The sequence below is a fragment of the Centroberyx affinis genome, unplaced genomic scaffold (assembly GCF_046629955.1).
Source record: "Centroberyx affinis isolate AG114_WGS23_722 - 3 ecotype Tasmania unplaced genomic scaffold, CSIRO-AGI_Caff_v1 ptg009398l_1, whole genome shotgun sequence".
NCBI lineage: Eukaryota > Metazoa > Chordata > Actinopteri > Beryciformes > Berycidae > Centroberyx > Centroberyx affinis.
In genome coordinates, this window is record NW_027284513.1 from 244,549 (window position 1) to 271,362 (window position 26,814).

Sequence of the window (26,814 nt, forward strand, 5' to 3'; positions counted from 1 at the left end):
TGTGTGTGTGTGTGTGTGTGTGTGTGTGTGTGTGTGTGAGATCCCGTCCAGAGTGAACTATCATTTCTGCAGCTGTCTTTGGTCAGCAGTATGAGTGTTTCTCTCCTCAATCTGACACAGAGACACTGAGGAACCAAACTTTAACCCAAACCTAAACCCAAACCAGAACCCAGGGTAGAGGGGTTCAGTGAATGTGGAGTGGAAGGTGTGGATATGGATCAGTGTGTCAGAGGAAACTCTGTAGAAGGACAGAGAGCCAGCAGGCCAGTCCAGATACACTGCTACTCTGTCAGAGTCAGAGGAGGAGTGGGAATGCATGGCTGTTCCTCTGTTATTGTGCCAGGCAGAGTAACGATGATCAAAGCAGTACAGACTCCAGGACTTGTCATTCCCTCCAAGTCTGCAGTCAGCACCCCTTCCTCTCCTTCTGATTCCTCTGTAAGTCACTCCTATAGAAACCACTCCTTTCCACTCGACCTCCCAGTAACAGCGACCAGTCAGACCATTTCTACACAGCAGCTGTTTCCAGCAGTCAAATCTCTCTGGGTGATCAGGATATGGCTGCTCCTTTGTCACCTCTGTCACCTTTCTGTTGTCTTCAGACAGGAAGAGCTTTCTGTGTGCTGTGTTTGGGTCCAGTGTGAGTTCACAGGCATCTGATGGAGAGAACAAGACTCAATACAGCAGTTTCTCATGTACCATAGTTCTGCTAATATTGGCCCGGGCCTTTATTTACCTCAACTGCAGAGGGTACCAGGCCTTTATTGGAAGCAGGCTTATATTAGAGACAGGCCTTTATTTCTAATTCCCTCTGTTTGATAAGTATATTTGCTCATATTTTAGTACAAAGCCTCCTTGTTTTCTGATCTGCTTCTGTTGGGGTACGTTAGGTAGCCGTTTTTTTTTTTACTGCAATGCATTACCGATAATTACGGTAATCGACGACGGCACGCTCCAGAGACTTCTGCCGGCCGAGCCATCTTGTGGCATACTGCCATCTTGTGGCACTTGTACGTTACTACAAACTACAGTCACATTATATAACAGGCACCAGGAGTTTACCGGTATCCACCGTTGTTTTTTCCTTTGTTTTTTTCCCCGGCCTGTATTTGGGGCCGGCCTTTATTTGTTCGTGTCGACCACGGCCCCGGCCATTATCGGAGACCCGGCTTTTAATTGACTACCGGCCACTATTAGAGTAATAGACCTGTTGTGTTTATTAATGGTTGATTTATTAACACATTGACTGTTCATTTCATAAAAGCTTCATGATGACACATCAGTGTAGGATTTGAATGAATAGATGTCACACATCATCTTTCTATTTAAATAGAAATTGAATGTGTGTTTCACAAATAAAACTAAATACACACTTACACTTCCTCAGACCTGGTTTCAACCACTGCACTCCACCATGGTCCACACTGGGGGGTTAAATAAAGTCAGACCAGAATAATCTCGATAATGGAACAAATAACCTTCATAACCTTCCATATGAGGGATTTTCCAGACGCCGTCACTCATATCCACCATTCAACATTAAACAATATTCCTCAGCTTCTCACTGAATGTATGAATCAGAGTGAATGCTCATATGTATGGTACAGACTGGAGCAGAGAGGAGTAAAATGACTAGACTGTGTAGAGTAACAGGTGTCACTCCACACTGTGTAAATAATGTCTGTAACCATAGTAACATTTACTTCAAACCAACAGACCTCGTAAGTCAGATGCCCACATGCCCAAATATGGTTCACGGTTCCATAGCATAACCTACATATATTTATGTAATATATTTATGTCTACATATGTTTATTTAGGTCCGCTGATTTCTGTAACCGTTTTCTAGTCTAAGTAGTATTTTTGCTAGCAACAAGCTAACACACTGAATTTTTCAGGCAGTGAGTTTGGTTGTAGAATGCTTCACTCTCATTAATAACTGAACTGTGTGTGAACTGAACAGGATGAAGCTCCAATGAGGAGCGACAGCTGTATTTAGCCGCAGTGTGGACGCAGCCGGTCTGACAGAGAAAATGTGTGTGACTCTCAGCCTTCTAGCAGACGATGCCTCTCCATACCTGAGAGAGTCCAGTCTCCAGTGTGGATCCTCCAGTCCAGCAGAGAGCAGCTTCACTCCTGAGGCTCCTGGATGATTGTAGCTCAGGTCCAGCTTTCTCAGATGGGAGGGGTTGGAGCTCAGAGCTGAGGCCAGAGAAGCACAGCCTTCCTCTGTGAGCAAACAGCCTGACAGCCTGCACACACACACACAGACAACAAGCTACATGTTAGCTACTTTTAGTATACGGCTGTGAAAATAGTTGACAATACAGTCAAAGAAGAGAGAGGAGAAAAACAAGCACAGATCCTGTACAGACCCATGGCGTGTGTGTTGAATTCTGTGCACTGAAGCACTGCAACACTGTTCAATTACCTAGTTCCATAATGTTACTTAAATACCAGATAATACCGTTACCTACCGTTAAAGTTTGTAGGGCAGCAGAAGACATGTTACTGTCTACAAATCCCGTTACTAAAACAAATTTGGAGCAAATTGGGGAATGTTAAGTTTCACTTTTGTTTTCACACTGGGAGATTCTGTGGATTGAGTTCAATGCTGCTGGTCTGCGCATCTCCAAATGACAAACATGACGTGATGTGTGCATTATAGATCGATTTAGATAAATTTCTATACACTGACCAACTTGATTTTGTGCCTCTGTATGGGAAACACTGCATCTCAGTCAAAGACGCCCTCTAGAGGCCATCTGACGAAGTGCATCATCTCACTAAGCGTCCCAGACTGACTGACTGACTGCCTAACCTGACCTGTCCCACTGTGCTGTGGAAAAAATTGCACTGTCTCAATCAGTTGACCCAGTGATCAGCTCTGTGGCTTCATTTGGTTCAGTTTGAGAGTCTTCAACTCAATTTGTGAAAGAATCTTAGAAGTCCTTTCTGCTATTTTAGGTTTCAGCAACTGAAGGAAAGGAAATGGTCAAATATCTTCATGGAAAGTAATTCTCAGGGGCTACAAAACAGTCATAAATGTTAGCATCACAACTAGTTTAACATCATGTAAGCAGAGAAAATACTATGCAGGTCAGGTGTTTATTTACTGACATTGACCTGCATGTAAAGCAGGATGGAAATCTGCTGAACAGATTGAAGAATCCTGAGCAGAGAGAGCATGGACCTTAGTTTGGAGAACTGTGTGAAGTCAACTTCAAAAAAACTGTAAAGGATCTGACCTGAGAGTTTCCAGTCGGCAGTGTGGACTCTCCAGTCCAGCAGAGAGCAGCTTCACTCCTGAATCCTGCAGGTCGTTGTTACTCAGGTCCAGCTCTCTCAGACTAGAGGACTGGGAGCTCAGAACTGAGGCCAGAGCTTCACAGCTTCTCTCTGACATCATACAGACACTCAGCCTGAAGGAGAATTAGTGATAAAGACAAACAAGGACTTTGAAAATATTTCTGTATTCTGATTTGGATAAATACACCCACCAAATGGTATATGCTATGTTATGCTTTACAAAAAAGCCACAAAGAAGAATAGTAAGACATATCAAGCAGATCGAAAGTGTTTTAAAATTTCACAGTCTAGGGACGCTGATGGCAAACGTGTTTTCACCTTCAGTCTTGAGTCTAGACTAAGGGAAAGTAAGAAAAACCCAAAGATCTCAGCTTGTTCTACGGCTCATAGGGAACTAAGAGCTCTGCAGTGGAACTCACGGACAAAACTAGGCATGCTATAAATGTGATCAGTGAAGTCTTAATATTAATTCTGTATATGTTGTAACCAGTAGAGAGATGCTAAACCTGGGGATATATGATCTCTGCTTAACACTAATTAAAATCCTAGCTGCTCTATTCTGAACAAGCTGCAGATGTGACAGTGAATTATAGCTGAGACAGGAATAGAGAGAAGTGCAGCAATCTAATGACATGATATTAAAGCATGGATGATCTTCTCTAAATCCTGTGTATATGAATCTGGATCAGAATAAAACAAGTGCTGCAATTCCAAAACTTTCTATCCAGTGAAATTGAAATTGAAAATGCCAGTGTAAAATCGCTCTGAAAACCTGATATATAACTTGCAGGGTCACACTTTGGAGATTGAAGAATCCAGACCTGAGAGAGACTGTTTTGAGAGCACAGATCTTAGTTTGCAGAAATGTGTCAAGTCAATTGAAAAAAACAGTAAATGGATCTGACCTGAGAGTTTCCAGTCTGCAGTGTGGACTCCCCAGTCCGGCAGAGAGCATCTTCACTCCTGAATCCTGCAGTTTGTTGTTACTCAGGACTAGCTCTCTCAGACTAGAGGACTGGGAGCTGAGAACTGAGGCCAGAGCTTCACAGCTTCTCTCTGACAGCTTACAGCCACTCAGCCTGAAGAAGAATTAGTGATGAAGACAAACAATAACTTCTGTATACTGATTTGGATAAATACCTCCACCAAATGGTATATGCTATGTTATGCTTTACAAAAAAACCCACAAAGAAGAATAGTAAGATATATAAAGCAGATTTAAAGTGTTTTAAAATTCCACAGTCTAGGGAAGCTGATGGCAAACATGTTTTCACCTTCAGTCTTGAGTCTAGACTAAGGGAAAGTAAGAAAAACCCAACGATCTCAGCTTGGTCTCCGGCTCACAGGGAACTAAGAGCTCTGCAGTGTAACTCATGGACAAAACTAGCCATGCTTTAAATGTGATCAGTGAAATCTTAATATCAATTCTGTATCTAAGTGGTAACCAGCAGAGAGATGCTAAACTTGGGGATACATGATCTCTTCTTTGCACTAGTTAAAATCCTAGCTGCTCTATTCAGAACGATAGTTACGTCTTGTAACTCTAGTTCTATGATCTGACAGGGCTCTATTGGCTTATTTATTTATTATTTATTTGTTGGTTTATTTAACAGGGACAGTGCACATTAATAAACATTGCTGTAAATGCGCCAGAGTTAGCCAAGAGGCTATTTTTCATCTGTAGTCCCTGGACCGATGTTACAGGGTCACCCTAAAAACAGAATATAATATAACATAATGTAATATAAGATAGAATTTACAAAATTATTGGTATCATTTATAAGCATGCAGAACAATAATAAAAAAAAGAGAGAATATTAATGTTAATCATAGACATAAAAAGCATGCATAGTGTATAAAATACATAAATCAGTCTGACATGATAAAAGCAAAAACCACAATAAGACAAGCAGGTACATGAGGGCAGACTGGCAATACCAAGATAGCAACAGGTGACAGCAGACAGCAAGGGAAGTTCAGCACAGACAGATTGAGGGCAGTGAGGTGCAATTGAGTGTTAGTGCTGACAGAGCTGAGTACTAATTAACCATGTCTTTAAATGAGACCGTATGTGTCCAATTCTCTAATATTTGCTGGGATGGAGTTCCATTCTAGTGCAGCTTTAACAGAGAAAGCAGACTGACTGAAAGTACTTTCCTTAGCCACTCATCTAGTCGCCTCAGCCAATCAGGATGAGCCTATACACTCCCTATGGGGCCTCGCACTTATAAATGGCGAGCGGCCCCTCATTCAACATCCACTAAGTCTTCAGCAACTTGTGGAGCGGCAGGGCAAGCTGTTAGAGGGCTCCACCTGTGATCATAGAACTAGAGTTACAAGAAGTAACTATCATTCTATTTCACACAGGCTTCGCCCTCTAACAGGGCTCTATTGGCTTAGGGGGCAAAGCCCAATGACTTCACTCCCTGCCGAGATACTAACACGAACAATATGCTGTGTCATAGCCTGGATCGACTGTAACAACGCAATAGGTCATCCAGATATGGTTCCGCTCACGCCCATATCCATAGAATGGGGGGTGTGAAAAACCAATGTTACACTTAAATCATGTTGACAAAACAATAAGGTGTAGTGCTGGCCAACCCAGCGGCCGGTCTCCACTGAGCTACAGCATGAGGGACTCAGGCCTATTAGGTCATTTCTTCACAGATCTCGTGTACCAGTACTGAGTACAGAACCAGAGAAAGACCCAGACACTTCCAACAGTTAGAAGCTGGTGAATGGACAGGGCGTCGACGGGATGCCACTGTGCAGATCTCCTCCACACCTGTTCCACTGAACAGTGCCGTCGACGCAGCCACACTCCACAGTGCTGCTGTGTGGTCCGGGGCCACCAGAATGAGCGAGTCTCTCCGCTCTCACTCTCGCCAGCAGGGGAGGAATGAGATGGAGAGGAGGAAAGGCATACAGCAGCTTTCCTGGCCATGGCGCGTGTCCGAATGTGTCCACCGCCAATGGGGGAGCGTCTTGGGGAAACAGAGAGAACCACAGCGGACAGTGGGCGTTCTGCCAGGTGGCGAACAGGTCCACTTCTGCCTTCCTGAATCGGGACCAAATCCGGTCCACTATGTCGGGATGTAATCTCCATTCATCCTCCAGGGGCCTGCCCCTCGACATGAGGTCGGCCCCCGTGTTCTCCAGGCCTGGAATATGCAGCGCCTTGAGAGAACGGAGGTGCTCTGTAGCCCAGACGGGGGTTGCACTCCGCCCTGTTGATGTAGGCCACCGTCGAACGGTTGTCGGTCCTCACTAGCACATCCTTCCCCTGTAACAGAGGCAGGAAGTGCTGTAGGACCAGCATGACTGCAGTCAGCTCTAGTAGGTTGATGTGCTGGTTTGTCTCTGTAGACCACACACTGACTGACTGCCCCAGGCAGGTTCCCCTTCCTGAGAAGTTATGATCAACTCTCTCACTCCTGTGAAGAATGTGGGTGGCATGTACTGAAACTGGAGTGAATAACCCAGACGTAACGTCCTGTCCATTCATTCTGTTAGCTGCTAGCCCGGCAGCCAATGAATGGCCTGCCGGCATCTGAAGTCCCGCCTCCACATTCGCATAGCTGTTTTCTGATGGCACCGCTATTTGGTCAGTGGCAAAAACTGCATTAGAATCAGCAGATGGCGTTCTAGCCATAGACTGTAATACACAGCCCCCTTTTACGTCTGCTACTCGCTTCGAGGTTAGAGTAGGCGGCGGAGAGGGAAAACGGCGTTGACAACGCTGTGTGAGAAAGACTGTCCTCATCCACGTCTGCTTGCTGCTGAGGGGAGGCAACGATGATGTCAGCAGAACGGTCCATTGAGCGGAGGAGCGGAGTTATTTGACAACTTGCCCGCTCTTGCTCCATAGACACCAACTGGCGTCTAGGAGAAATCAAGCACGGCGTCAGAGAAGAGAAGCGGGGAGCCGTCCTCTCATTCGGGCCGAGCAGGCAACTGATTCCCCATGCTTCACGAAGGAGCTGCCGTCTGGAGCTCAGCTGCTGGCTGAGATGGGTGAGAGGCCACTCTGCCGTCATCAAGCCCGCGTTTCTGTGGATGAGGAACCACCAAACCGCTCACTGCCACAGCAGAGAGCAAAATGATGACAGCCATCATTTTGCTCTCTGCTGTGGCAGTGAGCGGTTTGGTGATCGCCGCTCTGGCCGGTATGCCTTGTGGGAGGAGGACAGAGAGCAATCGGCTGTCAGGGTGGTAGGAAAAGGCTCTTTATGGAAGAAGTAATTTGTTTAATTGCAAACAAAGACATCATTCACACAAGGCACAATGGGAACATCTTCAGGAACATTGTGGGGGGATGCGAGGACAACGCCACTAACACACGGCTGGGGCTGAGCAGAAGCCCCGCAGGCCGAGTCGGTTCCCCCCTCCGACAGTCAGTTCTTGCTGGGCGGCTGGTTCCCAGCCTTCCAGGAACAAGCCAGCGGTCGACGGGAATCTCGGGGTCCTCTCTGGGCCGGTGGCGGAGGAGGAGCATCGCCATCAGAGCGAGCCGGTGGTGGGGCGGGCTGCGTTGAGGATGGGGCCAGCGGGGGGCGAGAGGAGGACGTAGCGGAAGAGGAAGCCGCATTACACTGTCCACGCCTCTTGGACACCGTCGTACACCGTTCCCTCAAGTCCTGCGAGGAAGTCTTCTGCTTGGTGGAAGAAGACGCCAACGGCAGATGACGGTGCAGCTGAGCATTTTCCTCCTCTATGCGTTGGAAATGCTGTGTAGCCAAGGTGACGGATGCGCCAAAGAGCCCATCAGGCGACAGCGGAGCACCTAGCAGGTCCTCCTTGTCCTTCTTCTGAAGGGCTGTCAGACCGAGTCACACGTGCCAAGCACCGACGGTAGACAAAGCCATGATGCGGCAGCGACTCCCCTGGTTAAATTGTTCATCTGTCCCGCAATACGGGATACATGATCCAAATCAGAAGCAGGGAGGGAGGTTTTCCCTGTCAAAACAGTAGATAGAGACACCCCCAGCAGCCCCAGGTTATTGGCCATGGCTGCAGTTTCACCATCTCCTTGTCCCTTGATTAAGGAGGAGCATGTTTCCTGCTGCCAGACCAGCTGGTTGAGCCAGGAGAAAAATGATCGGCCAGCACGTCATCGAGCAGGGGAAGACCAGAGTGGCAGATAGCAGCTTTCCTGTGGACATTGGAAAAATCAAAGAGGCCGGAGATAGGAGCCCTGCAGCGGAGCGGCTCCTTCCAGGATGTTTCCACAGATGCCCAAATCTCGTCCAAGGCGGGAGCGATGAAGACTGGCTTGGTCTCTGCCACCAGCGGATAGACTCCCTGGGCCAGGTGATCAGTGGAACAAGGGGGTTCAGGGGGCGGAAGTGGGATCCCGCCATTCTTGGCGGCCGTCCTCATCACGTTGGGGAAGGCTTGTTTTAACGATGGATGAGGTAGAATGGCGGAGGTGAAGGACACAGCCGTAACGGAGACGGAGATGTTGTCATCGCTGAGCAGAGCTCAGGTGAGCCTGAGTTTCAAGTGCCTCAGCCCGGAACACGCCGCCACCGGCCTCCGCCTCGCTGTCGTCACAGCGGAGCTCAATCTCAGGAGAACGCTGATGCTGATAGCGTTTGAAATGAGCCCAACACTGCTGGTGTCTCACCATGGGAAGGGCCCTGCAGCTGCTGCAATCCAGCGAGTCGGAGACGCCGTCAGTGGCGTGTTCCAGGCCGAGACACTTGAAAAATGCCTCATGTGGATCCGTCGTCGTGATCAGGCCGGGGCAGTCCGGGTAGTATTTAGCAATGTTGGTCTCAGACAGTGCCATCCTAGGCAACTTGTTCGTCAGGCACTGAAGAAAAAGTGGATGTTGAATGAGGGGCCGCTCGCAATTTATAAGTGCGAGGCCCCATAGGGGGTGTATGGGCTCATCCTGATTGGCTGAGCACGTGCATGCAAATTTTCAGTGAGCTGAGGCGACTAGATGAGTGGCTAAGCCAATAGAGCCCTGTTAGAGGGCGAAGCCTGTGTGAAATAGAACAAGCTGGAGATGACAATGAATTATGGCTGATATCAAAGCATGGATGATCTTCTCTAAATCCTTCATGTTCATGGCTGTGTAAATGAATTTGGATCAGAATAAATAAATAAATTCCAAAAATTTCTATCCAGTGAAATTGGAATTGAAAATGCTGTTGTAAAATCACTCTGAAAACCTGATATACAGTATAACTTGCAGGGTTGCACTTTGCAGATTGAAGAATCCTGACCTGAGAGAGACTGTTTTGAGAGAATGGACCTTGAAAAAAAAAAAAAAAATGTGTCAAATCAATTGAAAAAAAGCAAACTGTAAATGGATCTTACCTGAGAGTTTCCAGTGTACCGTGTGGACTCTCCAGTCCAGCAGAGAGCAGCTTCACTCCTGAATCCTGCAGGTTGTTGTTACTCAGGTCAAGCTCTCTCAGACTAGAGGACTGGGAGCTCAGAACTGACGACAACTCCTGACAGCATTTCTCTGTGAGCTTGTTTTGATTCAACCTGACAAAATTAATAGAAACATTTTCCTATATGTTTTATCATTCCAGAGCGACTCACTGTCAGTGAGCAGGAAGGGGTTCAGTGTCTTACTCAAGTACATCTGGACAGGGAACATTTTATATTTAAGAGCTCAAACATGATGCTTTATCTCTGACACAGAGTAGAAAAGATGAGAAATATAATACAATACATTTTTATCAAACCGGATTCATACCATACAAAATTATTTTATTTGATCAATGCAGCAAATGTTCATGACCACAAATAATAAAAAAAATCAGAACACAAAGATGAAAACCAGCATGCAATGTTATAGTTAAAACATATTGTTAGACAAAAGCATCATAACCTGATCTGACCTGAGACGTTTCAGTGTACAGTGTGGACTCTCCAGTCCAGCAGAGAGCAGCTTCACTCCTGAATCCTGCAGGTCGTTGTTACTCAGGTCCAGCTCTCTCAGACTAGAGGACTGGGAGCTGAGAACTGAGGCCAGAGCTTCACAGCTTCTCTTTGACAGGTTACAGTCACTCAGCCTGAAGGAGAATTAGTGATAAAAATGAACAAGAACTTGAAAAATATTTATTTTTTTCTGTATTCTGATTTGAATAAATACACCCACCAAATAGTATATTCTATATGCTTTACAAAAAAGCCATAAAGAAGAATAGTAAGATATATGAAGCAGATTTAAAGTGTTTTAAATTTCACAGTCTAGGGAAACTGATGACAAACATGTTTTTACCTTCATTCTTGAGTCTAGACTGAGGGAAAGTCAGAAGGACCTGAAAATCGTAGCTTGCACTCTGGCTCACAGGGAACTAAGAGCTCTGCAGTGGAACTCATTGACAAAACTAGCCATGCTTTAAATGTGATCAGTGAAATCTTAACATTAAGTCTCTATCTAAGTGCTAACCAGTAGAGAGATGCTAAACTTGGGGATATGATCTCTTCTTTGCACTAAAATCATAGCCGCTCTGTTCAGAACAAGTTGGAGATGTGACAGTGACTTATGGCTGAGACAGGAATAGAGAGAAGTGCAGTAATATAATGACATGATATCAAAACATGGATGATCTTCTCTAAATCCTTTGTGTTCATGGCTGTGTATATGAATAAAACAAGTGCTGGAAAATTCAAATAATTTCTATCCAGTGAAATTGGAATTGAAAATTATGTAAAATCGCTCAGAAAACCTGATATATAACTTGCAGGGTCACACTTTGCAGATTGAAGAATCCTGACCTGAGAGAGACTGTTTTGAGAGCATGGACATTAGTTTGGAGAAATGTGTCAAATCAATTTAAAAAAAAAAACTGTAAATGGATCTGACCTGAGAGTTTCCAGTCTGCAGTGTGGACTCCCCAGTCCAGCAGAGAGCAGCTTCACTCCTGAATCCTGCAGGTCATTGTTACTCAGGTCCAGCTCTCTCAGACTAGAGGACTGGGAGCTCAGAGCTGAGGCCAGAGCTTCACAGCTTCTCTCTGACATCATACAGACACTCAGCCTAAAGGGGAATTAGGAGGAAATGATTTTGTTTGTTCAATGCAGAAAATGTTCATGACCACAAATGAAGCGAAGCCTGTGAAACTAGTTCAGGCAGACAACTCGAGTTACGCTGCAGTCACGTGATACATACACTACTCATAAACTCTTATCAAGTGCCCCCCTCTCAATAAGACGGTCTATTTAAGCTTCCTGCACCTGCTAACACACCTTCGCATTGCCATGCTGCTGCTACGCTGCTCAGACTGCTGGTTACTGCTGCTCAGTTATTGTTGCTGCTAACCATACATCATTTCATCATCCCCACCTCCACCCCAGCATCCACCTGTAGGCTCTGATTCTAGGTTTCCCCCGGGGGGGAATTTCCCCATCGTCACTCCCTGCTCTCTTTGGCTAGCTAGGTGTATGCTTGCAGGGACAGGATCAGAGCCTAGACGCCATACTTAACTCTGTATATATTTGCATTCATTCTCAATAATCTGTTTACATGAGTTGGCAGACTGAAATAATACAAAAAATTTAAAAGAACACAAAGATGAAAACCAGCATGCAATCCAGACCTGAGAGAGACTGTTTTGAGAGCACAGATCTTAGTTTGCAGAAATGTGTCAAGTCAATTGAAAAAAACAGTAAATGGATCTGACCTGAGAGTTTCCAGTCTGCAGTGTGGACTCCCCAGTCCAGCAGAGAGCAGCTTCACTCCTGAATCCTGCAGGTTGTTGTGACTCAGGTCCAGCTCCCTCAGACTAGAGGACTGGGAGCTGAGAACTGAGGCCAGAGCTTCACAGCTTCTCTCTGACAGCTGACAGACACTCAGCCTGAAGGAGAATTAGTGATAAAGACAAGAACAAGAACTTTAAAAATATTTTTTTTCTTCTGTATGAATATTAGGTTTAATATATTGAATCTCTCTTTCTGAGCACCTACGCAGATTTACTGGAGGCTTTGACCACTGGCAGCAGCCTCAGAAGAGCCTCTTCTGAAGCAGAGTATTTCTTCAGGTCAAACACGTCCAGCTGTTGTTCTGATGACAGTAAGATGAAGACCAGAGCCGACCAGTGAGCAGGGGAGAGTTTGACTGTGGAGAGACTTCCCGATCTCAGGTACTGTTGGATGTCCTCCACTAGAGAATGGTCATTCAGCTCATTCAGACAGTGGAACAGATTGATGCTTCTCTCTGGAGAGGGATTCTCTCTGATCTTCTTCTTAATGTACTGGACTGTTTCCTGATTGTTCTGTGAGCTACTTCCTGTCTGTGTCAGCAGGTCTTCTAGGAGAGTCTGATTGGTCTTCAGTGAAAGACCCAGGAGGAAGCGCAGGAACAAGTCCAGGTGTCCATTTGGACTCTGTAAGGCCTTGTCCACAGCACTCTGGTATAGGTGTTTTAGTTTAGATTTGTTTCTAGATAGTGTAAACCACCAGAATATTGACTGTGGTTCTGACAGTAGATTGACACCAGAGTCGATGAATGAGATGATGACATAAACAGCAGCCAGAAACTCCTGAATGCTCAGATGGACAAAGCAGAACACCTCGTCCTGGTACAGCCCATGCTCCTCTTTAAAGATCTGTGTGAACACTCCTGAGTACACTGAGGCTGCTCTGATATTAATGCCACACTCTGCCAGGTCGGCTTCATAGAAGATCAGGTTGCCTTTCTCCAGCTGCTCAAAAGCCAGTTTTCCCAGAGAGAGAATCATCTCTCTGCTCTCTGTATTCCAGAGTGGATCTGTCTCATCTCTCCCATGATACTTGACTTTCCCCAGTTTAGACTGAACCACCAAGAAGTGGATGTACATCTCAGTCAGGGTCTTGGGCAGGCCTCCTCTCTCACTGGGTTTCAACACATGCTCCAGAACTGTAGCAGTGATCCAGCAGAAGACTGGGATGTGGCACATGATGTGGAGGCTTCGTGAAGTCTTGATGTGGGAGATGATGCTGTTGGCCTGCTCCTCACCTCTGAATCTCTTCCTGAAGTACTCCTCCTTCTGTGGGTCAGTGAAGCCTCTCACCTCTGTCACCATGTCAACGCATTCAGGAGGGATCTGATTGGCTGCTGCAGGTCGTGTGGTTATCCAGAGGCGAGCAGAGGGAAGCAGTTTCCCCGTGATGAGGTTTGTCAGCAGCACATCCACTGTGGTTGACTCTGTAACATCAGTCAGGATCTTGTTCTTCTTGAAGTCTAGAGGAAGTCGACACTCATCCAGACCGTCAAAGATGAACACAACCTGGAACTTGTCAAACCTGCAGATTCCTGCTTCTTTCTCAATAAAGAAGTGATGAAGAAGTTCCACCAAGCTGCACTTTTCCCCTTTCAGCAGATTCAGCTCTCGGAAAGTGAATAGAAATGTGAACTGTATATCCTGGTTGGCTTTGTTTTCAGCCCAGTCCAGAGTGAACTTCTGTGTTAAGACTGTTTTCCCAATGCCAGCCACTCCCTTTGTCATCAATGTTCTGGTTGGTTTATCTCTTCCAGGTAAGGGTTTAAAGATGTCTTCACATCTGATTGGTGTTTCTGGTCTTGCTGGTTTCCTGGATGCTGTTTCAATCTGTCTGACCTCATGTTCATCATTGACCTCTCCACTCCCTCCCTCTGTGATGTAGAGCTCTGTGTAGATCTGATTCAGAGGTGTTGGGTTTCCTGCTTTAGCAATCCCCTCAAACAAACACTGGAACTTCTCCTTCAGATTAGATTTGAGTTCATGTTGGCACTCGGCAGCAATAGATTCTAAATGAAGAAATGAAATCAATGAGTGGACTTCAGTGTGGATGCATATATTTTCCCCCTTCATGACATCTACTCAGCTCATCAGTACTGGACAAACATGTTCTGACTGTGTGTGCAGTCCAGAAGAATTGTATAGATCTGATACAGATGTGTACAGCATATTTACAGCAGTGTGGAAATGTAAACATCTCTCATTTCCCCTTTCCATCATGTTAAACCTGTTAAAAGCCTCTTACTGCTTTGCAGAGAGTCAGCCAGCTCCTCCTGCTTCATTCTCCTCAGGAAGTGCAGTGTGATCTGCAGAAAAGCCTCTCTGCTGCTCCTCCTCTGCTCTTCCTCCTCACCATCCACCACCTCCTTATCCTCCATCTGCCTCTCTAAACATTCTGGGTAAACTAGAAGCCTCTGGGACCTTTTAAGCTCATTCTTCACAAAAGTGACAATGTTCTCCTCAAGAAGCTGTAACAGAATATTACATAAATTAAAGTTTCATATTAAAATTGTGGAACACAATATCAAATCCATCTTGCATGGTTTGAAAGCCCACTGGTCTAAGGAGTGCAGCATGAAGACTATAATGACCAGAAAGGTTGTATTGCATTTTCATTGTAGCTGAAGTAAAAGGTGCTGTTGTACATTTACACACCATAAATATGGAGTCCAGGTCTGTTTGATGCTCCTGGACAGACTGACCACTGGGAACCTCTTTCCTTTGCTGGTGAACTCTGTCGAGAAAACATTAAGTATTAGGTCTCCAGATATATAGGTTATACACACAAACACACACACTCACAGGTTGTTAAAGGTGTTGTGTTCTGTCATGATGAATCCAGGCAGAAACACAAGGTGAACTCCACTGTAAATGTTTCTCTGGAGTGGCTTTCCCAAAGCATATTGTAGTGTACTAAACAGAGAGAATACCCCCAGGCAGACCAAGGAGGGGGGGAGGATAATCTGCCATTAAGGACGGATCACACGGCCAAAGACCCGGACAATGGTATAAGGACTACTAGATTGGATGCAGCAAGACAGGAGGGTGAAGCCAAAAGAAGATGCAACATCTGCGGTGGAATATTCAAGAATGAACGTGGCGTGAAAATTCACCAAGGCAAGTCCAAGTGCAAAGAGCAGCTACAGCAACGCAAAGCACCTGATACTACCCAGAGAGCTAGCTCCGAGTTTATTAGTACTGCTTGTCAGTCGGTGGATGACCAGGGCCAGGAGGCAAACCACAGTGCTCCGGACCTCTCTGCTCAACCTGCTCAGAGCACAAGAAGAGGGGGTGAATCCGAAAGTCTAGAGGACTTTGAGAGGAAACCATGGCTGAATTTACCACCAGCAGCAGATCGCAGATGGGCACAATTGGATGAAGATCTGAGCATCATCCTGGACAACACCCTGAAAGGAGATGCAACCAAGAAGATAAAGACCATGGTGCAAGTTGTGTATCAGGCATGCCAAGATGCCTTTGATGTGAAGGAAGGCAAAACTGTCAAGCTACCAGCAGGTCACAGTAGGAGGCAGCGCCAGATCACAGAATTGCAGAAAGAACTAAGGATGCTCAAGAAAAGGTGGTGGAAAGCAGGTGGGGAAAAAGCAGCCCTGAACCAACTAAGCTCAGAGGTGCGGAAAAACCTACTTCATCTTCGCAAGGCAGAAATAATCCAGAGAAAGCAGAGAGAGAAGCGTCAACAGAGGAAAGCATTTTTTAACAACCCCTTCCAGTTCACAGCTGACCTCCTCGGAAAGCCTAAAAGCAGGAGACTGATATGTTCTAAGGAAGAATTGGAGGACAGTGTGGCAGCAGCACATGACGACCCCAGCAGAAACATTCTACTGGGGGACTGTCCTTTCCAGCTGCCAACACACAAGCCACACACCCCTTTCAGCATGGCAGACTTCACCCTTGACAAAGTAAGGGCAGTAGTGGAAAAAGCTTGAGCAGGATCTGCTCCAGGACCATCAGGCACCACTTACAAGATCTACAAAAACTGTCCACAGCTACTGAAGAGGTTATCGAAGCTTTTGCGGACACTCTGGAAGAAGAAGGACTCTGGCAGGAACCCTGGCTCTGGACACTCACTGAGGGTTGCTTTGTCCCTAAAGAACTGAACTCGGCAGGACTTGACCAGTTTCGAGAGATCTCCCTGTTAGACGTAGAAGGGAAAATATTCTGGTCCATCATTGCCAAAAGACTAACATCTTATCTACTCGCCAATGAGTACATTGACCCAAGTGTCCAAAAAGGAGGAGTCCCGGGGTACTCTGGATGCCTGGAGCATACATCAGTGATCAGCGAGGTCATCAAGGAAGCCAAGAGTAACAAGAACACACTCTCAGTCGTAGGGTTAGATCTCACCAAAGCCTACCCAAGCGTACCCCACCAGCTGATCCAAAATGCATTGGAGCACTACCAAGTACCATCAGAAGTAGTCAAGCTTGTGATGTCACACATGGATTCGCTGAAGATGAGGTTCACTGTGGGAAACTTCACCACCAAATGGCAGAGGCCGGAGAAGGGCATCATGGCAGGATGCACAATTTCCGTGGTCCTGTTTGTGGCTGCCATGAATCTACTACTAAAGGCAGGAGGAACGCCGAGGGCCAAAAGCGGACGACAATACAAGACATCCGGCCTGCAGAGCTTTCATGGATGATATAACTGTGATGACTCCATCGATCCAAGGAACACGATGGATCCTAAGCTCGCTGGAGAAGATGGCCAATTGCATGGTCATGGATGCAATTCAAACCAGAAAAATCTAGGAGCCTAAGTATCCTGAAAGGAAAGCTGACAAAAAACATCTTCAGCATTCAAGGGTCTGAGATTCCAACGATTCAAGAACAAGGAATCCGATGCCTTGGTAAGAATTATGACAGCACCCTGAAGGACAGCGGCAACCTTAAAGACATCATGGCTCAACTAAATATCTGGCTCAAGGCAATCAACAACAGCCAGCTGCTTGGGAGGTTTAAGGTGTGGTGCTTCCAGCATGGCATCATACCCAGACTGCAATGGCCATTCCTGCTGTATGACTTTCCCATGACTGAAGTGGAAGCAATGGAGAGACTGTGCAGTAAATTTGTGCGAAGATGGCTGGGTGTTCCCCCAGCTTGCAGCTCGGTCAACCTGTACAGCAAGACCTCCAAGCTCCACTTACCAGTCTCATCAGTGGTGGAAGAATTCAAAGTCACCAAGGCAAGAGCAGTCAGCACACTGCTTCTGTCTGAGGATAAGAAAGTCAGACACGCTAACAAGACCATCAAGTGCGGCAGGAAGTGGAAGCCCCAGGAAGCAGTGATGGAAGCAGAAGCACACTGGAAACATCAGGAGATCGTCGGGGTGGTCTGTCAAGGATGGCTAGGACTTTGAAACTACAACGCCAAGAGATGGAGCAAAGCCGATGCCAAAGGCAAGAGAGGACTTGTGGTGCAGAGGGTCCGAGAGGCAGCAGAAGAAAACCGCTGCGTAAAAGCGGTAGGGCTCACCTGCCAGGGTCAGTGGCTGCAGTGGGACCAGGCACTCGAGCGATCGCTGTCCTGGAAGGAACTCTGGGATGACTGGATGTCCCAAAACCCTGGGAGAAGGCCGATACAGGTGGAGGCACGACAAGGTCCTTATGGAAATTGCCAAATGGGTGGACCTGCAGAGGGTCAAAGCCAACAAACACCAGGTATCACCACCCGAATTTGTCAATTTCCAAAGGGAAGGAGATAAGGCTCCTAGAGCAAGAACAACTGGCAAGAACCCGCCCTCCATTTTGCATCAAGCTTCTGACTGGGAGATGCAAGTGGACCTAAAGACGAAACTTGTCTTTCCGGAAGAGGTGGCAGTAACCTCACTCCGACCAGATATGGTTCTTCTATCCAGGAGCACAGAAACCATCTTAGTAGCCAAACTCACAGTGCCCTGGGAGGACAGGCTAGCCATCTCTCACCAATTGAAGAAAGCCAAGTACCAGGATTTGACTGATGAGGCTCTTGTCAAAGGATGGCACGCAACCTTATTCCCCATTGAAGTCAGCTGCCGCAGTTTCCCAGCAACATCAGTGCGCTATTTCTTGCAGAAGGCCGGCTTGGAACCCAAACAACTGAAGAAAGCCACTAGGGAGATAGCCATGGCAGCTGAGACCAGCTCAAGATGGTTGTGGTTGACGAGAGCCCGCAGTTGGAACCCTTCTGCAGGCGAAGGCTAATTTGGTCCTTGCTGCCCCACTCAGGCGAGACGTACAGGCTAAGGGGCGAAATGCTTGTGAGTTGAAAGGAATACCACCATGAGGAGGAACTTGCAACACCAGAAACCTGCAGTTTCTGCTTGTAGCAAAGCATCTCTGATGTTTACTTCACCTGTGTATATCTTGAAGTAATATTTCACGGTATTTGTTCACTTCACAAGGCTTTCCCAAAAATACTCACAACTCTACATAATCTACAGAAGTTGTCTGATGACTCCTCCATTGTAGGCTGCATCACAGAGGACAATGAGGAGGAGTACAGAGACCTGTTAGAGAACATTGTTGGATGGTGCACAACAACAACCACCTCAAGCTCAACATCAGCAAGACCAAAGAGCTGGTGGTGGACTTTCGTAGGAGCAGGAATCCCCCAACCCCTGTCACCATTCAGGGGGAGGAGGTAGAGATGGTGCAGTCTTACCGGTTCCTAGGAGTGCAGCTCAACAACAAACTGGAGTGGTCAACACTGAGGCCCTCTACTGGAAAGGACAGAGCAGGCTGTTTCTCCTGCGGAGGCTCAGGTCCTTCAATGTGTGCAACAGGCTGCTGCAGATGTTCTACCTTCTTTGCTGTGGTGTGCTGGGGAGGCGGCATCAAGGTAGGAGAAGCCCACAAATTTAACAAGCTGGTGAAGAAGGCTGGCTCCGTGGTGGGAGTCAAGCTGGACAGTCTGGAGTGGTCAATATCATCCGTGACCCCTGCACCAGTCAGCTGTGACCATCTCCCACCAGCCCCAACCACATAGCCCCCTGCCCCCCAGGCCCTGTTCCTCACCTTCACAATCACAATCCCTGGACTCAAATTTGTTTACGCAGGAGTTTTTATTACACTGGAGTTTTATTACACTGGATAACACCACTCAGACACTTTGGATTTTGATTAGTTTTATATTGTTTATGTATATTACCTATATCCTTTCTGCACTATTCTTATTCTTTATTTTAATTACCTTCCCTGTACTTTGCTCTGCTACCGTACTACACATTGCTGCTGTGACAGCCAAATTTCCCCTAGGGGATCAATAAAATGCCTCTTAATCTTAATGTTAGTTTTAACCTGAAGAGAAGCAGGTTTGGACCAGAAGGTCTCCAATTCAAATCCAAGAACCAGATAGTTGACTTACTGTGTTTCAGAAGGATCTTTACAAACAGTAGGTTTATCCATAGACTGGTCGCTCTTCATGGACACACAGCTGGGTACAGGGGAGTCTGGTCTCTCCTGCTGGATCCTGATAGAAACACAGAATTGACAAAAGAAGGGTAGTTTTGACCGGAGGAGAAGCAGGATTTGGACCAGAAGGTCAATAGTTCAAATCCAAGAACCAGATAGAAAATCTGTGAGGAGAGTGAATGAGAAGCATTCTCCCCTTCCTCAACAGTTACTATTGCAGCTGCCAAACTTTCCTTAGACAAAAAAGGTTAAAAAACAAGAGTAATGTTACACATTATTGTTAATATCTGACACCTCTTCAGAGGGAATTTGTTCGTTAAAATACTTTGTTAATGCTAACATTGTGTTAACATTATGTTGACTTACTGTGTTTCAGAAGGATGTTTATCTTTAAAACCAGTAGGTTTATCCATAGACTTGTCGCTCTTCATGGACACACAGCTGGGTACAGGGGAGTCTGGTCTCTCCTGCTGGATCCTGATAGAAACACAGAATTGACAAAAGAAGGGTAGTTTTGACCGGAGGAGAAGCAGGATTTGGACCAGAAGGTCAACAGTTCAAATCCAAGAACCAGATAGAAAATCTGTGAGGAGAGTGAATGAGAAGCATTCTCCCCTTCCTCAACAGTTACTATTGCAGCTGCCAAACTTTCCTTACACAAAAAAGGTTAAAAAACAAGAGTAATGTTACACATTATTGTTAATATCTGACACCTCTTCAGAGGGAATTTGTTCGTTAAAATACTTTGTTAATGCTAACATTGTGTTAACATTATGTTGACTTACTGTGTTTCAGAAGGATGTTTATCTTTAAAACCAGTAGGTTTATCCATAGACTTGTCGCTCTTCATGGACACACAGCTGGGTACAGGGGAGTCTGGTCTCTCCTGCTGGATCCTGATAGAAACACAGAATTGACAAAAGAAGGGTAGTTTTGACCGGAGGAGAAGCAGGATTTGGACCAGAAGGTCAATAGTTCAAATCCAAGAACCAGATAGAAAATCTGTGAGGAGAGTGAATGAGAAGCATTCTCCCCTTCCTCAACAGTTACTATTGCAGCTGCCAAACTTTCCTTACACAAAAAAGGTTAAAAAACAAGAGTAATGTTACACATTATTGTTAATATCTGACACCTCTTCAGAGGGAATTTGTTCGTTAAAATACTTTGTTAATGCTAACATTGTGTTAACATTATGTTGACTTACTGTGTTTCAGAAGGATGTTTATCTTTAAAACCAGTAGGTTTATCCATAGACTTGTCGCTCTTCATGGACACACAGCTGGGTACAGGGGAGTCTGGTCTCTCCTGCTGGATCCTGATAGAAACACAGAATTGACAAAAGAAGGGTAGTTTTGACCGGAGGAGAAGCAGGATTTGGACCAGAAGGTCAACAGTTCAAATCCAAGAACCAGATAGAAAATCTGTGAGGAGAGTGAATGAGAAGCATTCTCCCCTTCCTCAACAGTTACTATTGCAGCTGCCAAACTTTCCTTACACAAAAAAGGTTAAAAAACAAGAGTAATGTTACACATTATTGTTAATATCTGACACCTCTTCAGAGGGAATTTGTTCGTTAAAATACTTTGTTAATGCTAACATTGTGTTAACATTATGTTGACTTACTGTGTTTCAGAAGGATGTTTATCTTTAAAACCAGTAGGTTTATCCATAGACTCGTCGCTCTTCATGGACATACAGCTGGGTACAGGGGAGTCTGGTCTCTCCTGCTGGATCCTGATAGAAACACAGAATTGACAAAAGAAGGGTAGTTTTGACCAGAGGAGAAGCAGGATTTGGACCAGAAGGTCAACAGTTCAAATCCAAGAACCAGATAGAAAATCTGTGAGGAGAGTGAATGAGAAGCATTCTCCCCTTCCTCAACAGTTACTATTGCAGCTGCCAAACTTTCCTTACACAAAAAAGGTTAAAAAACAAGAGTAACATTACACATTATTGTTAATATCTGACTTACTGTGTTTCAGAAGGATATTTATCTTTAAAATCAGTAGGTTTATCCATAGACTCGTCGCTCTTCATGGACACACAGCTGGGTTCAGGGGAGTCTGGTCTCTCCTGCTGGACTGGGCTTCAACACAACAGAGACAAAGCTTTTACTCTGAATAATGATGCTGTAATGATTTCACTGCTGAGCTCTGAGATGGAGAACAGTCATGGACAGTTGGAGATCCTCATCTTACCTCTGAGCTTTGGTCTGGCTGTCATGTTCCCCAGACAGAGTGGTTTTAGAGGGAGGGAGCCCCTCCTCTCTCTCCTCAGACAGACTCATAGTAGAGCAAACACCTTTACACAAACACACCCAACATGCTGTGTGAGTTGGACTGATTCATGACATTACAGGATATATCACTTCTGGTGTTGTGATCATTCCTGACTGTAAAATGCCAAATATACACTGAGTGTTAGGAATGTAATGAACGTTTGTGACACAAACTTTAGCGCTACAAAAATTAACAATATGTATGGTGGAGTTGAAAAAATGTTTGCGCTTTCAGCTGTCTATTATCTAAGAAATGACATTCGGAATTATCTTTTCCCTTTTGCATTGTTTGAAGACTAGAAAGTGCAAGACTAGCCAGTTTTAGCTCGGGTCATCACACCTCCAGTGAGCCCAGCTGGATTCAAGCAAAATTAATCATTTTAAATGCGTCTTAAATATAGTTTTAGAGGACTTGAGTTGTTTCTCTTTACACTACTTTTCTAGTGAAAAATTTCCCTGGTAGTGCAGATATATACAGTTTTATTCAGGCTTATTTGGGGATGAGATTGGTCTTAAATTGTTTTTTTTTTTATTTTTTTTATTGGCTTTAAAAGGTCTTAAAAGGTTTTAAATCTTTAATTCTTTAATTTTACAGACATGTAGTCACCCTGTGAGTTTTATAAATTATTATAAAATATAATATAATATTTCCATCAAATGAACTGACCAGGTTTATACAGAGAGAAGGATTTTTAAGCCTTGGGGACGACTGAGACTTAAATGTGCAAAAGGTTTTTGTGTGAAAGGGAGTGAACCTCAGTTTTATGGAGGTTGTAGTGTTTTGTACAGAGTGTATCAACAGAAACATAACATGCCTGAGCTTTCAGACTAGTTCTGACACTTCCTGGATATTCACCAATGCAATGAATTGAGGTTACAACCTAACTAGAGTTTATCAGGCTTCCACTAAAAGTCACAAATAAAACAATGTTCTTTATGGCCACAAAGAGAACAAATGTTGGATATTATGACACTATGAACGCCATCTGCAAACAGCAGGTGCGATTTGAAAGACTTGAGCAACTTGTCTCTATAAGTCTAAGTCGACAGTCACTAAATTAGACACACATCATACAATGTCAGCTAGTGTATTCATCAAACAGTAATGTTACCTTAATTGGAAGATGTTTGCCCGGTGAATTCACATCCATATCAAGTCACAGAGACTTTCTACCTTCATCTGTAGAGGAAACACTGACAGGGAAGATGCTGCTTATTCTCCTTCGTCAGTTCTGGGTGTCTGTGGACATTTCATCTGAGGGTGCAGTCACATCCTCATAACTTCACTATCAAAGTCTAAAAACATCAGTCTGACACCAAACCGGTCTAACCTGTGGCCAGAAACCAAGTATGAGGCAGCATTACTCTCGTTGTTCTCTCCTAACTAGAACCTTACTTGTGTTGTATGAAAATCTCATGTGTAAGTCGCTGGATAAAAGCGTCTGCCAAATGTGAAATTGTAATTGTAATTGTAGAAATCACAGATCAGGTGATGTAGTAGTACTGTTTGTCCACTAGGTGGTGACATTAACCACATCATCTACAGCGAGCTAAACAGCAGACCAGCACACAGAGATACTATAATGCATGGAGGGGAAATTTATATCGCTTTAAAATTCAATGACAGAGCGCGAATGAGCTCCTGCTTCATGTTCACTCGCCATCAACATCTTATAATTTTATCCAACCATGCCTCTTACCAGACGACGGAGGCAATCAGCTCGTCGTCTGCGGTACATGATTCAGATGTACATGATTTTTGGATTTCCCCCAGAAGAAAGTATTAGCACATTATCTAGTTTCAGTCAGCTCACTAGCTCCCAGTATATTAATGTGATGTGAACAGTTGAGATGAGAGAAAAAGTGAGAATCTTCTTAAATTACAATCTCTTATAGCATCAGAACACTGACAGTCTCATGAATAAATTAATCTTTGAAGTGATCATTTAATCTTCATGCATCAAACACATTTCTAAAAGTGAAAAAGGCCTCATTACATGATCATAGAAATTGATACATACAGTTTGATTGATCATTAATAGATATGTATAAATAAACAAATAAGTAACTAATAAGCAAAATAAATAGTAATCATAAATCATTTAATAGACAAATAAATTATAAGAATCAATCTAAATAATTTCATAAATATCCTTTACAGGTTGTTGCAAGAGGGCCATACTGCAGGGTAAATCCTCGTGTTCCCCTGTTGTGCCTCTATTTCGGGGAAGGTGACCTTAGGAAGGACTTCCTTCTGTCAAAGCCAACAATGGAGAACCTAATCCTTTTACTACAGGGGGACACCGACCATGGATGGGGGAAGGCATTTGAGGTTCTTGTATTTGTGTACTGGTTGGCTAGTGGCACATCCTACAGGGTTGTGTCCGTGGCAGAGGCCTTTGACATTCCCCGCACCACGTGTCACGACATGGTGCACCGAGTCAGCAAGGGCATCCGAGGCATATTTAGGAGGCATCCCCAACAGGGATGAGCTGGAGGAAATCGGGGCTGGGCTCCAGCAGCTGTCCGGTTCCCCAGCTTTCAGCAATGCGGCAGGGAGCATAGATGGGTGCCATGTTCGCATTGTACCACCTGGACGGTTTGCGGCGGACTACTTCAACCAGAAACTGTTCCACTCCATTCAGTTTCAAGCCATCTGTGACCACGAGGCTCGCTTTCTGGATGTCCACGTGGGCTTCCCTGGCTGTGTGCACGATGCCAGGGTCCTCAGGTGCAGCCCCTTGTATGTGCACCAGCTATACCCACCTCCAGGATGGTGCCTCATAGGTGACGGAGGGTATCCCTGCTTGGCTCAACCCATTTGCCTGATGACCCCATTCCGTGAGCCTGTCTGAAATGCTGTTGAGGGCAGGTACAACACAAGGCTGTCCGGGGCAAGGTGTGTGGTGTAGAGGGCATTTGGGGTGCTGAAGACCAGGTGGCGCTCCATCTTTTTGAAGGCGCTAGAGGTGAAGGTGGAGTTTGTGTCGGAGGTCATTATTGACTGCCTTTTCCTCCACAACCTCTGCATCGGGAATGGGGACATTTTGGAGCCTGACGAAGGTGGTGATGGTGATGATGGGGATGACTGTGACGAAGCCAATGCGCCACTCCAGTGGTCTGGGGACACCTTCAGAAGCAGGCTCGCAGCTCCGGTGTCCGCTCCAAATGACCGGATCCCTGTACTGCAGGAACATGATTATTGTTAAGTTTTTATATATTTTAACCTTTACCCAGGGAGTTGTCTGATTTTCCTCATTTCAATTTCAATGTTATCCAACCCTGGTGAATACATGTACATAGTTGTAGTAAAGTTGGTAAAGATTTTTTTTTTATTCTTAAACAATTTATTATAACAGATCCACAATCGCAAAGCTCAAGCTCCCAAATAACATGACAGTTTGGTTTCATCTATTCACTTCACCTCTTGTAACAACCTGTCAAAACTGTACAGTGCGCTAGCAACCTCTAGTGGATCCGACCTAAAAAAAAAAACAGTGCACCAGATTGTGGGCCACTACTCAACACATATATTTGATATCTGTCCATCTGTGATTATTATTAATGACAAATTTACTATTTTATCATTACAAAGGTCTAGGAGTTCAAGATGGAGGAGGGCGAGCTGATGGCTTCGAGGTCTGAAGAAATTGTACAATGTGACCTGTGGGATGGGGACCGGACGGTGAAGGCGGTTGCCCCCGATGGGGCAATTGAAACAGGCAGTACCTATCTACTGCGTAATTTCAGACAGGCCAGCAATGTATATATATTTATTTCCAAAGACACGAAAGTAAGTACATTTCAAACAATATTGCATTAATTGCTAATTCCGGTTATTTTCAACCTGGGCCTTATTTTCCTAGTTTTTGCCATCATGGCGATTGATTGTGTTACAATTTTGTCATTTTACATATCTCCAGCTTGCCCGGATCCGAGTGCTGATGTCCACACCGAAAGGGCCAAAGGCATGTCAGTAATAGTAGTCCATTCGTTGCTCCGACACTACCTTGTTTTACTTTATTTTACTGCTTAGAGAGCAGCTACTAATCAGTATTTGTGTTTGGTTGGACTGAAAACCTAGGAAGGTCCTATTGCAATGTGCGTGTTATTGCGTTTCAAATGCTTTTTGGATTCAACTGTTGGAGATTACCGCTTTGGCCCTGTGTGTGTGTTGGATAGCAGTGCTCCTGGCAACCTGAAGGTATATTCAAAGCTTTACATTGAAGTAATTGGTGAAATTTTCAACACAAGTAATCGTCATAATAGCAAAAACTAGGGAAATAGGGTCCAGGTTGAAAATAACCAAAATTATCATTTAAATTGACTGATTGAGGTGTTATAGGAGTTAAAAACCAGAAAATTATATCATGTCATATCTGTAATGCTGACAAATTGACTTCATTTTATAACCACTTACGCAGTTCCAGCAACCTCAGGACACCAGATGGAGAGTGCCAAAGAGGAGAGGAGCTGCTGTGCCCTCCTTCAACGGAGACACCGTTGTCAAAATTCCCTGAGGCGGTCAACCAAGGAAACTTGGTGACTGCCACAGGAAAAGTGACTTCAGTAATTTGTTACACAATAAGGTATTTATATAATATATATATTTCTATTATTATCATTTTTTATTTGTTTTTATTATTTAGCTCTATTATTTATTTAATTGTGGTAGTTTTACATCACTGTCCTGGGTTTTCTTGTATGCAAAACACTTTGTAAACATTGTTTTTAGAAAACTGCTACACAAATAAAGTTATTATTCATATTATTAATATTATTTACATAGACACGGCCTCCTCTACAGTTTACTTGAATACTATTTGGACAGCAAAATACCTTTTTGGTTTATTCTTAGTGCCAGGGCCGGTTTTAGCCTGCTATATTAGGGTGGGCTGGTAGAAATAGGGCAACTTGGGCGGTAGGTAGCCCAGAGGTTAGAGAAGCAGACTAGTAGTCCGAAGGTTGCCGGTTCGAATCCCTGGCCAGATGGCACAAACATCTGGCAAAATGACAGCTGGCAACCAGAGGGTTGTCAGAGTCAAGATCAGATGCAAGCTCCTGTCATTGTGTAATAAATATTAAAC

General features: G+C 44.8%; 1 protein-coding gene and 1 pseudogene across 1 annotated transcript; one reads left to right on the top strand and one right to left on the bottom strand.

The window, feature by feature from the left end:
- On the bottom strand, positions 1–22,910 carry LOC139640412 (NACHT, LRR and PYD domains-containing protein 12-like). The gene is made up of 20 exons (XM_071514608.1): positions 22,840–22,910; positions 21,648–21,750; positions 21,422–21,535; positions 21,073–21,183; positions 20,654–20,764; positions 20,235–20,345; positions 19,816–19,926; positions 19,403–19,507; positions 14,691–14,769; positions 14,284–14,503; positions 12,244–14,044; positions 11,961–12,134; positions 11,144–11,317; positions 10,173–10,346; positions 9,640–9,813; positions 4,215–4,388; positions 3,249–3,422; positions 2,079–2,252; positions 1,378–1,424; positions 1–656 (listed from the first exon to the last, which is right to left on the bottom strand). The coding sequence occupies exons 2-20, from the start codon at positions 21,734–21,736 to the stop codon at positions 61–63; spliced, it is 4,713 nt and encodes a 1,570-aa protein (XP_071370709.1). The 5' UTR covers positions 21,737–21,750; positions 22,840–22,910; the 3' UTR covers positions 1–60.
- LOC139640416 (uncharacterized) lies at positions 22,703–26,247 on the top strand (annotated as a pseudogene).
- Positions 26,248–26,814: the final 567 nt, after the last annotated feature.

Bases quoted from the DNA above. Each gene is read 5' to 3' on its own strand.
- LOC139640412 (XM_071514608.1), bottom strand. From the start codon at position 21,736: ATGAGTCTGTCTGAGGAGAGAGAGGAGGGGCTCCCTCCCTCTAAAACC. The intron at 4,389-9,639 runs GTAAGATCCATT...ATTCTTCTTCAG, and splicing joins GGTACACTGGAAACTCTCAG to GCTGAGTGGCTGTAAGCTGT. The intron at 657-1,377 runs GTAAGTGTGTAT...TCTCTCCATCAG, and splicing joins GAAACCAGGTCTGAGGAAGT to ATGCCTGTGAACTCACACTG.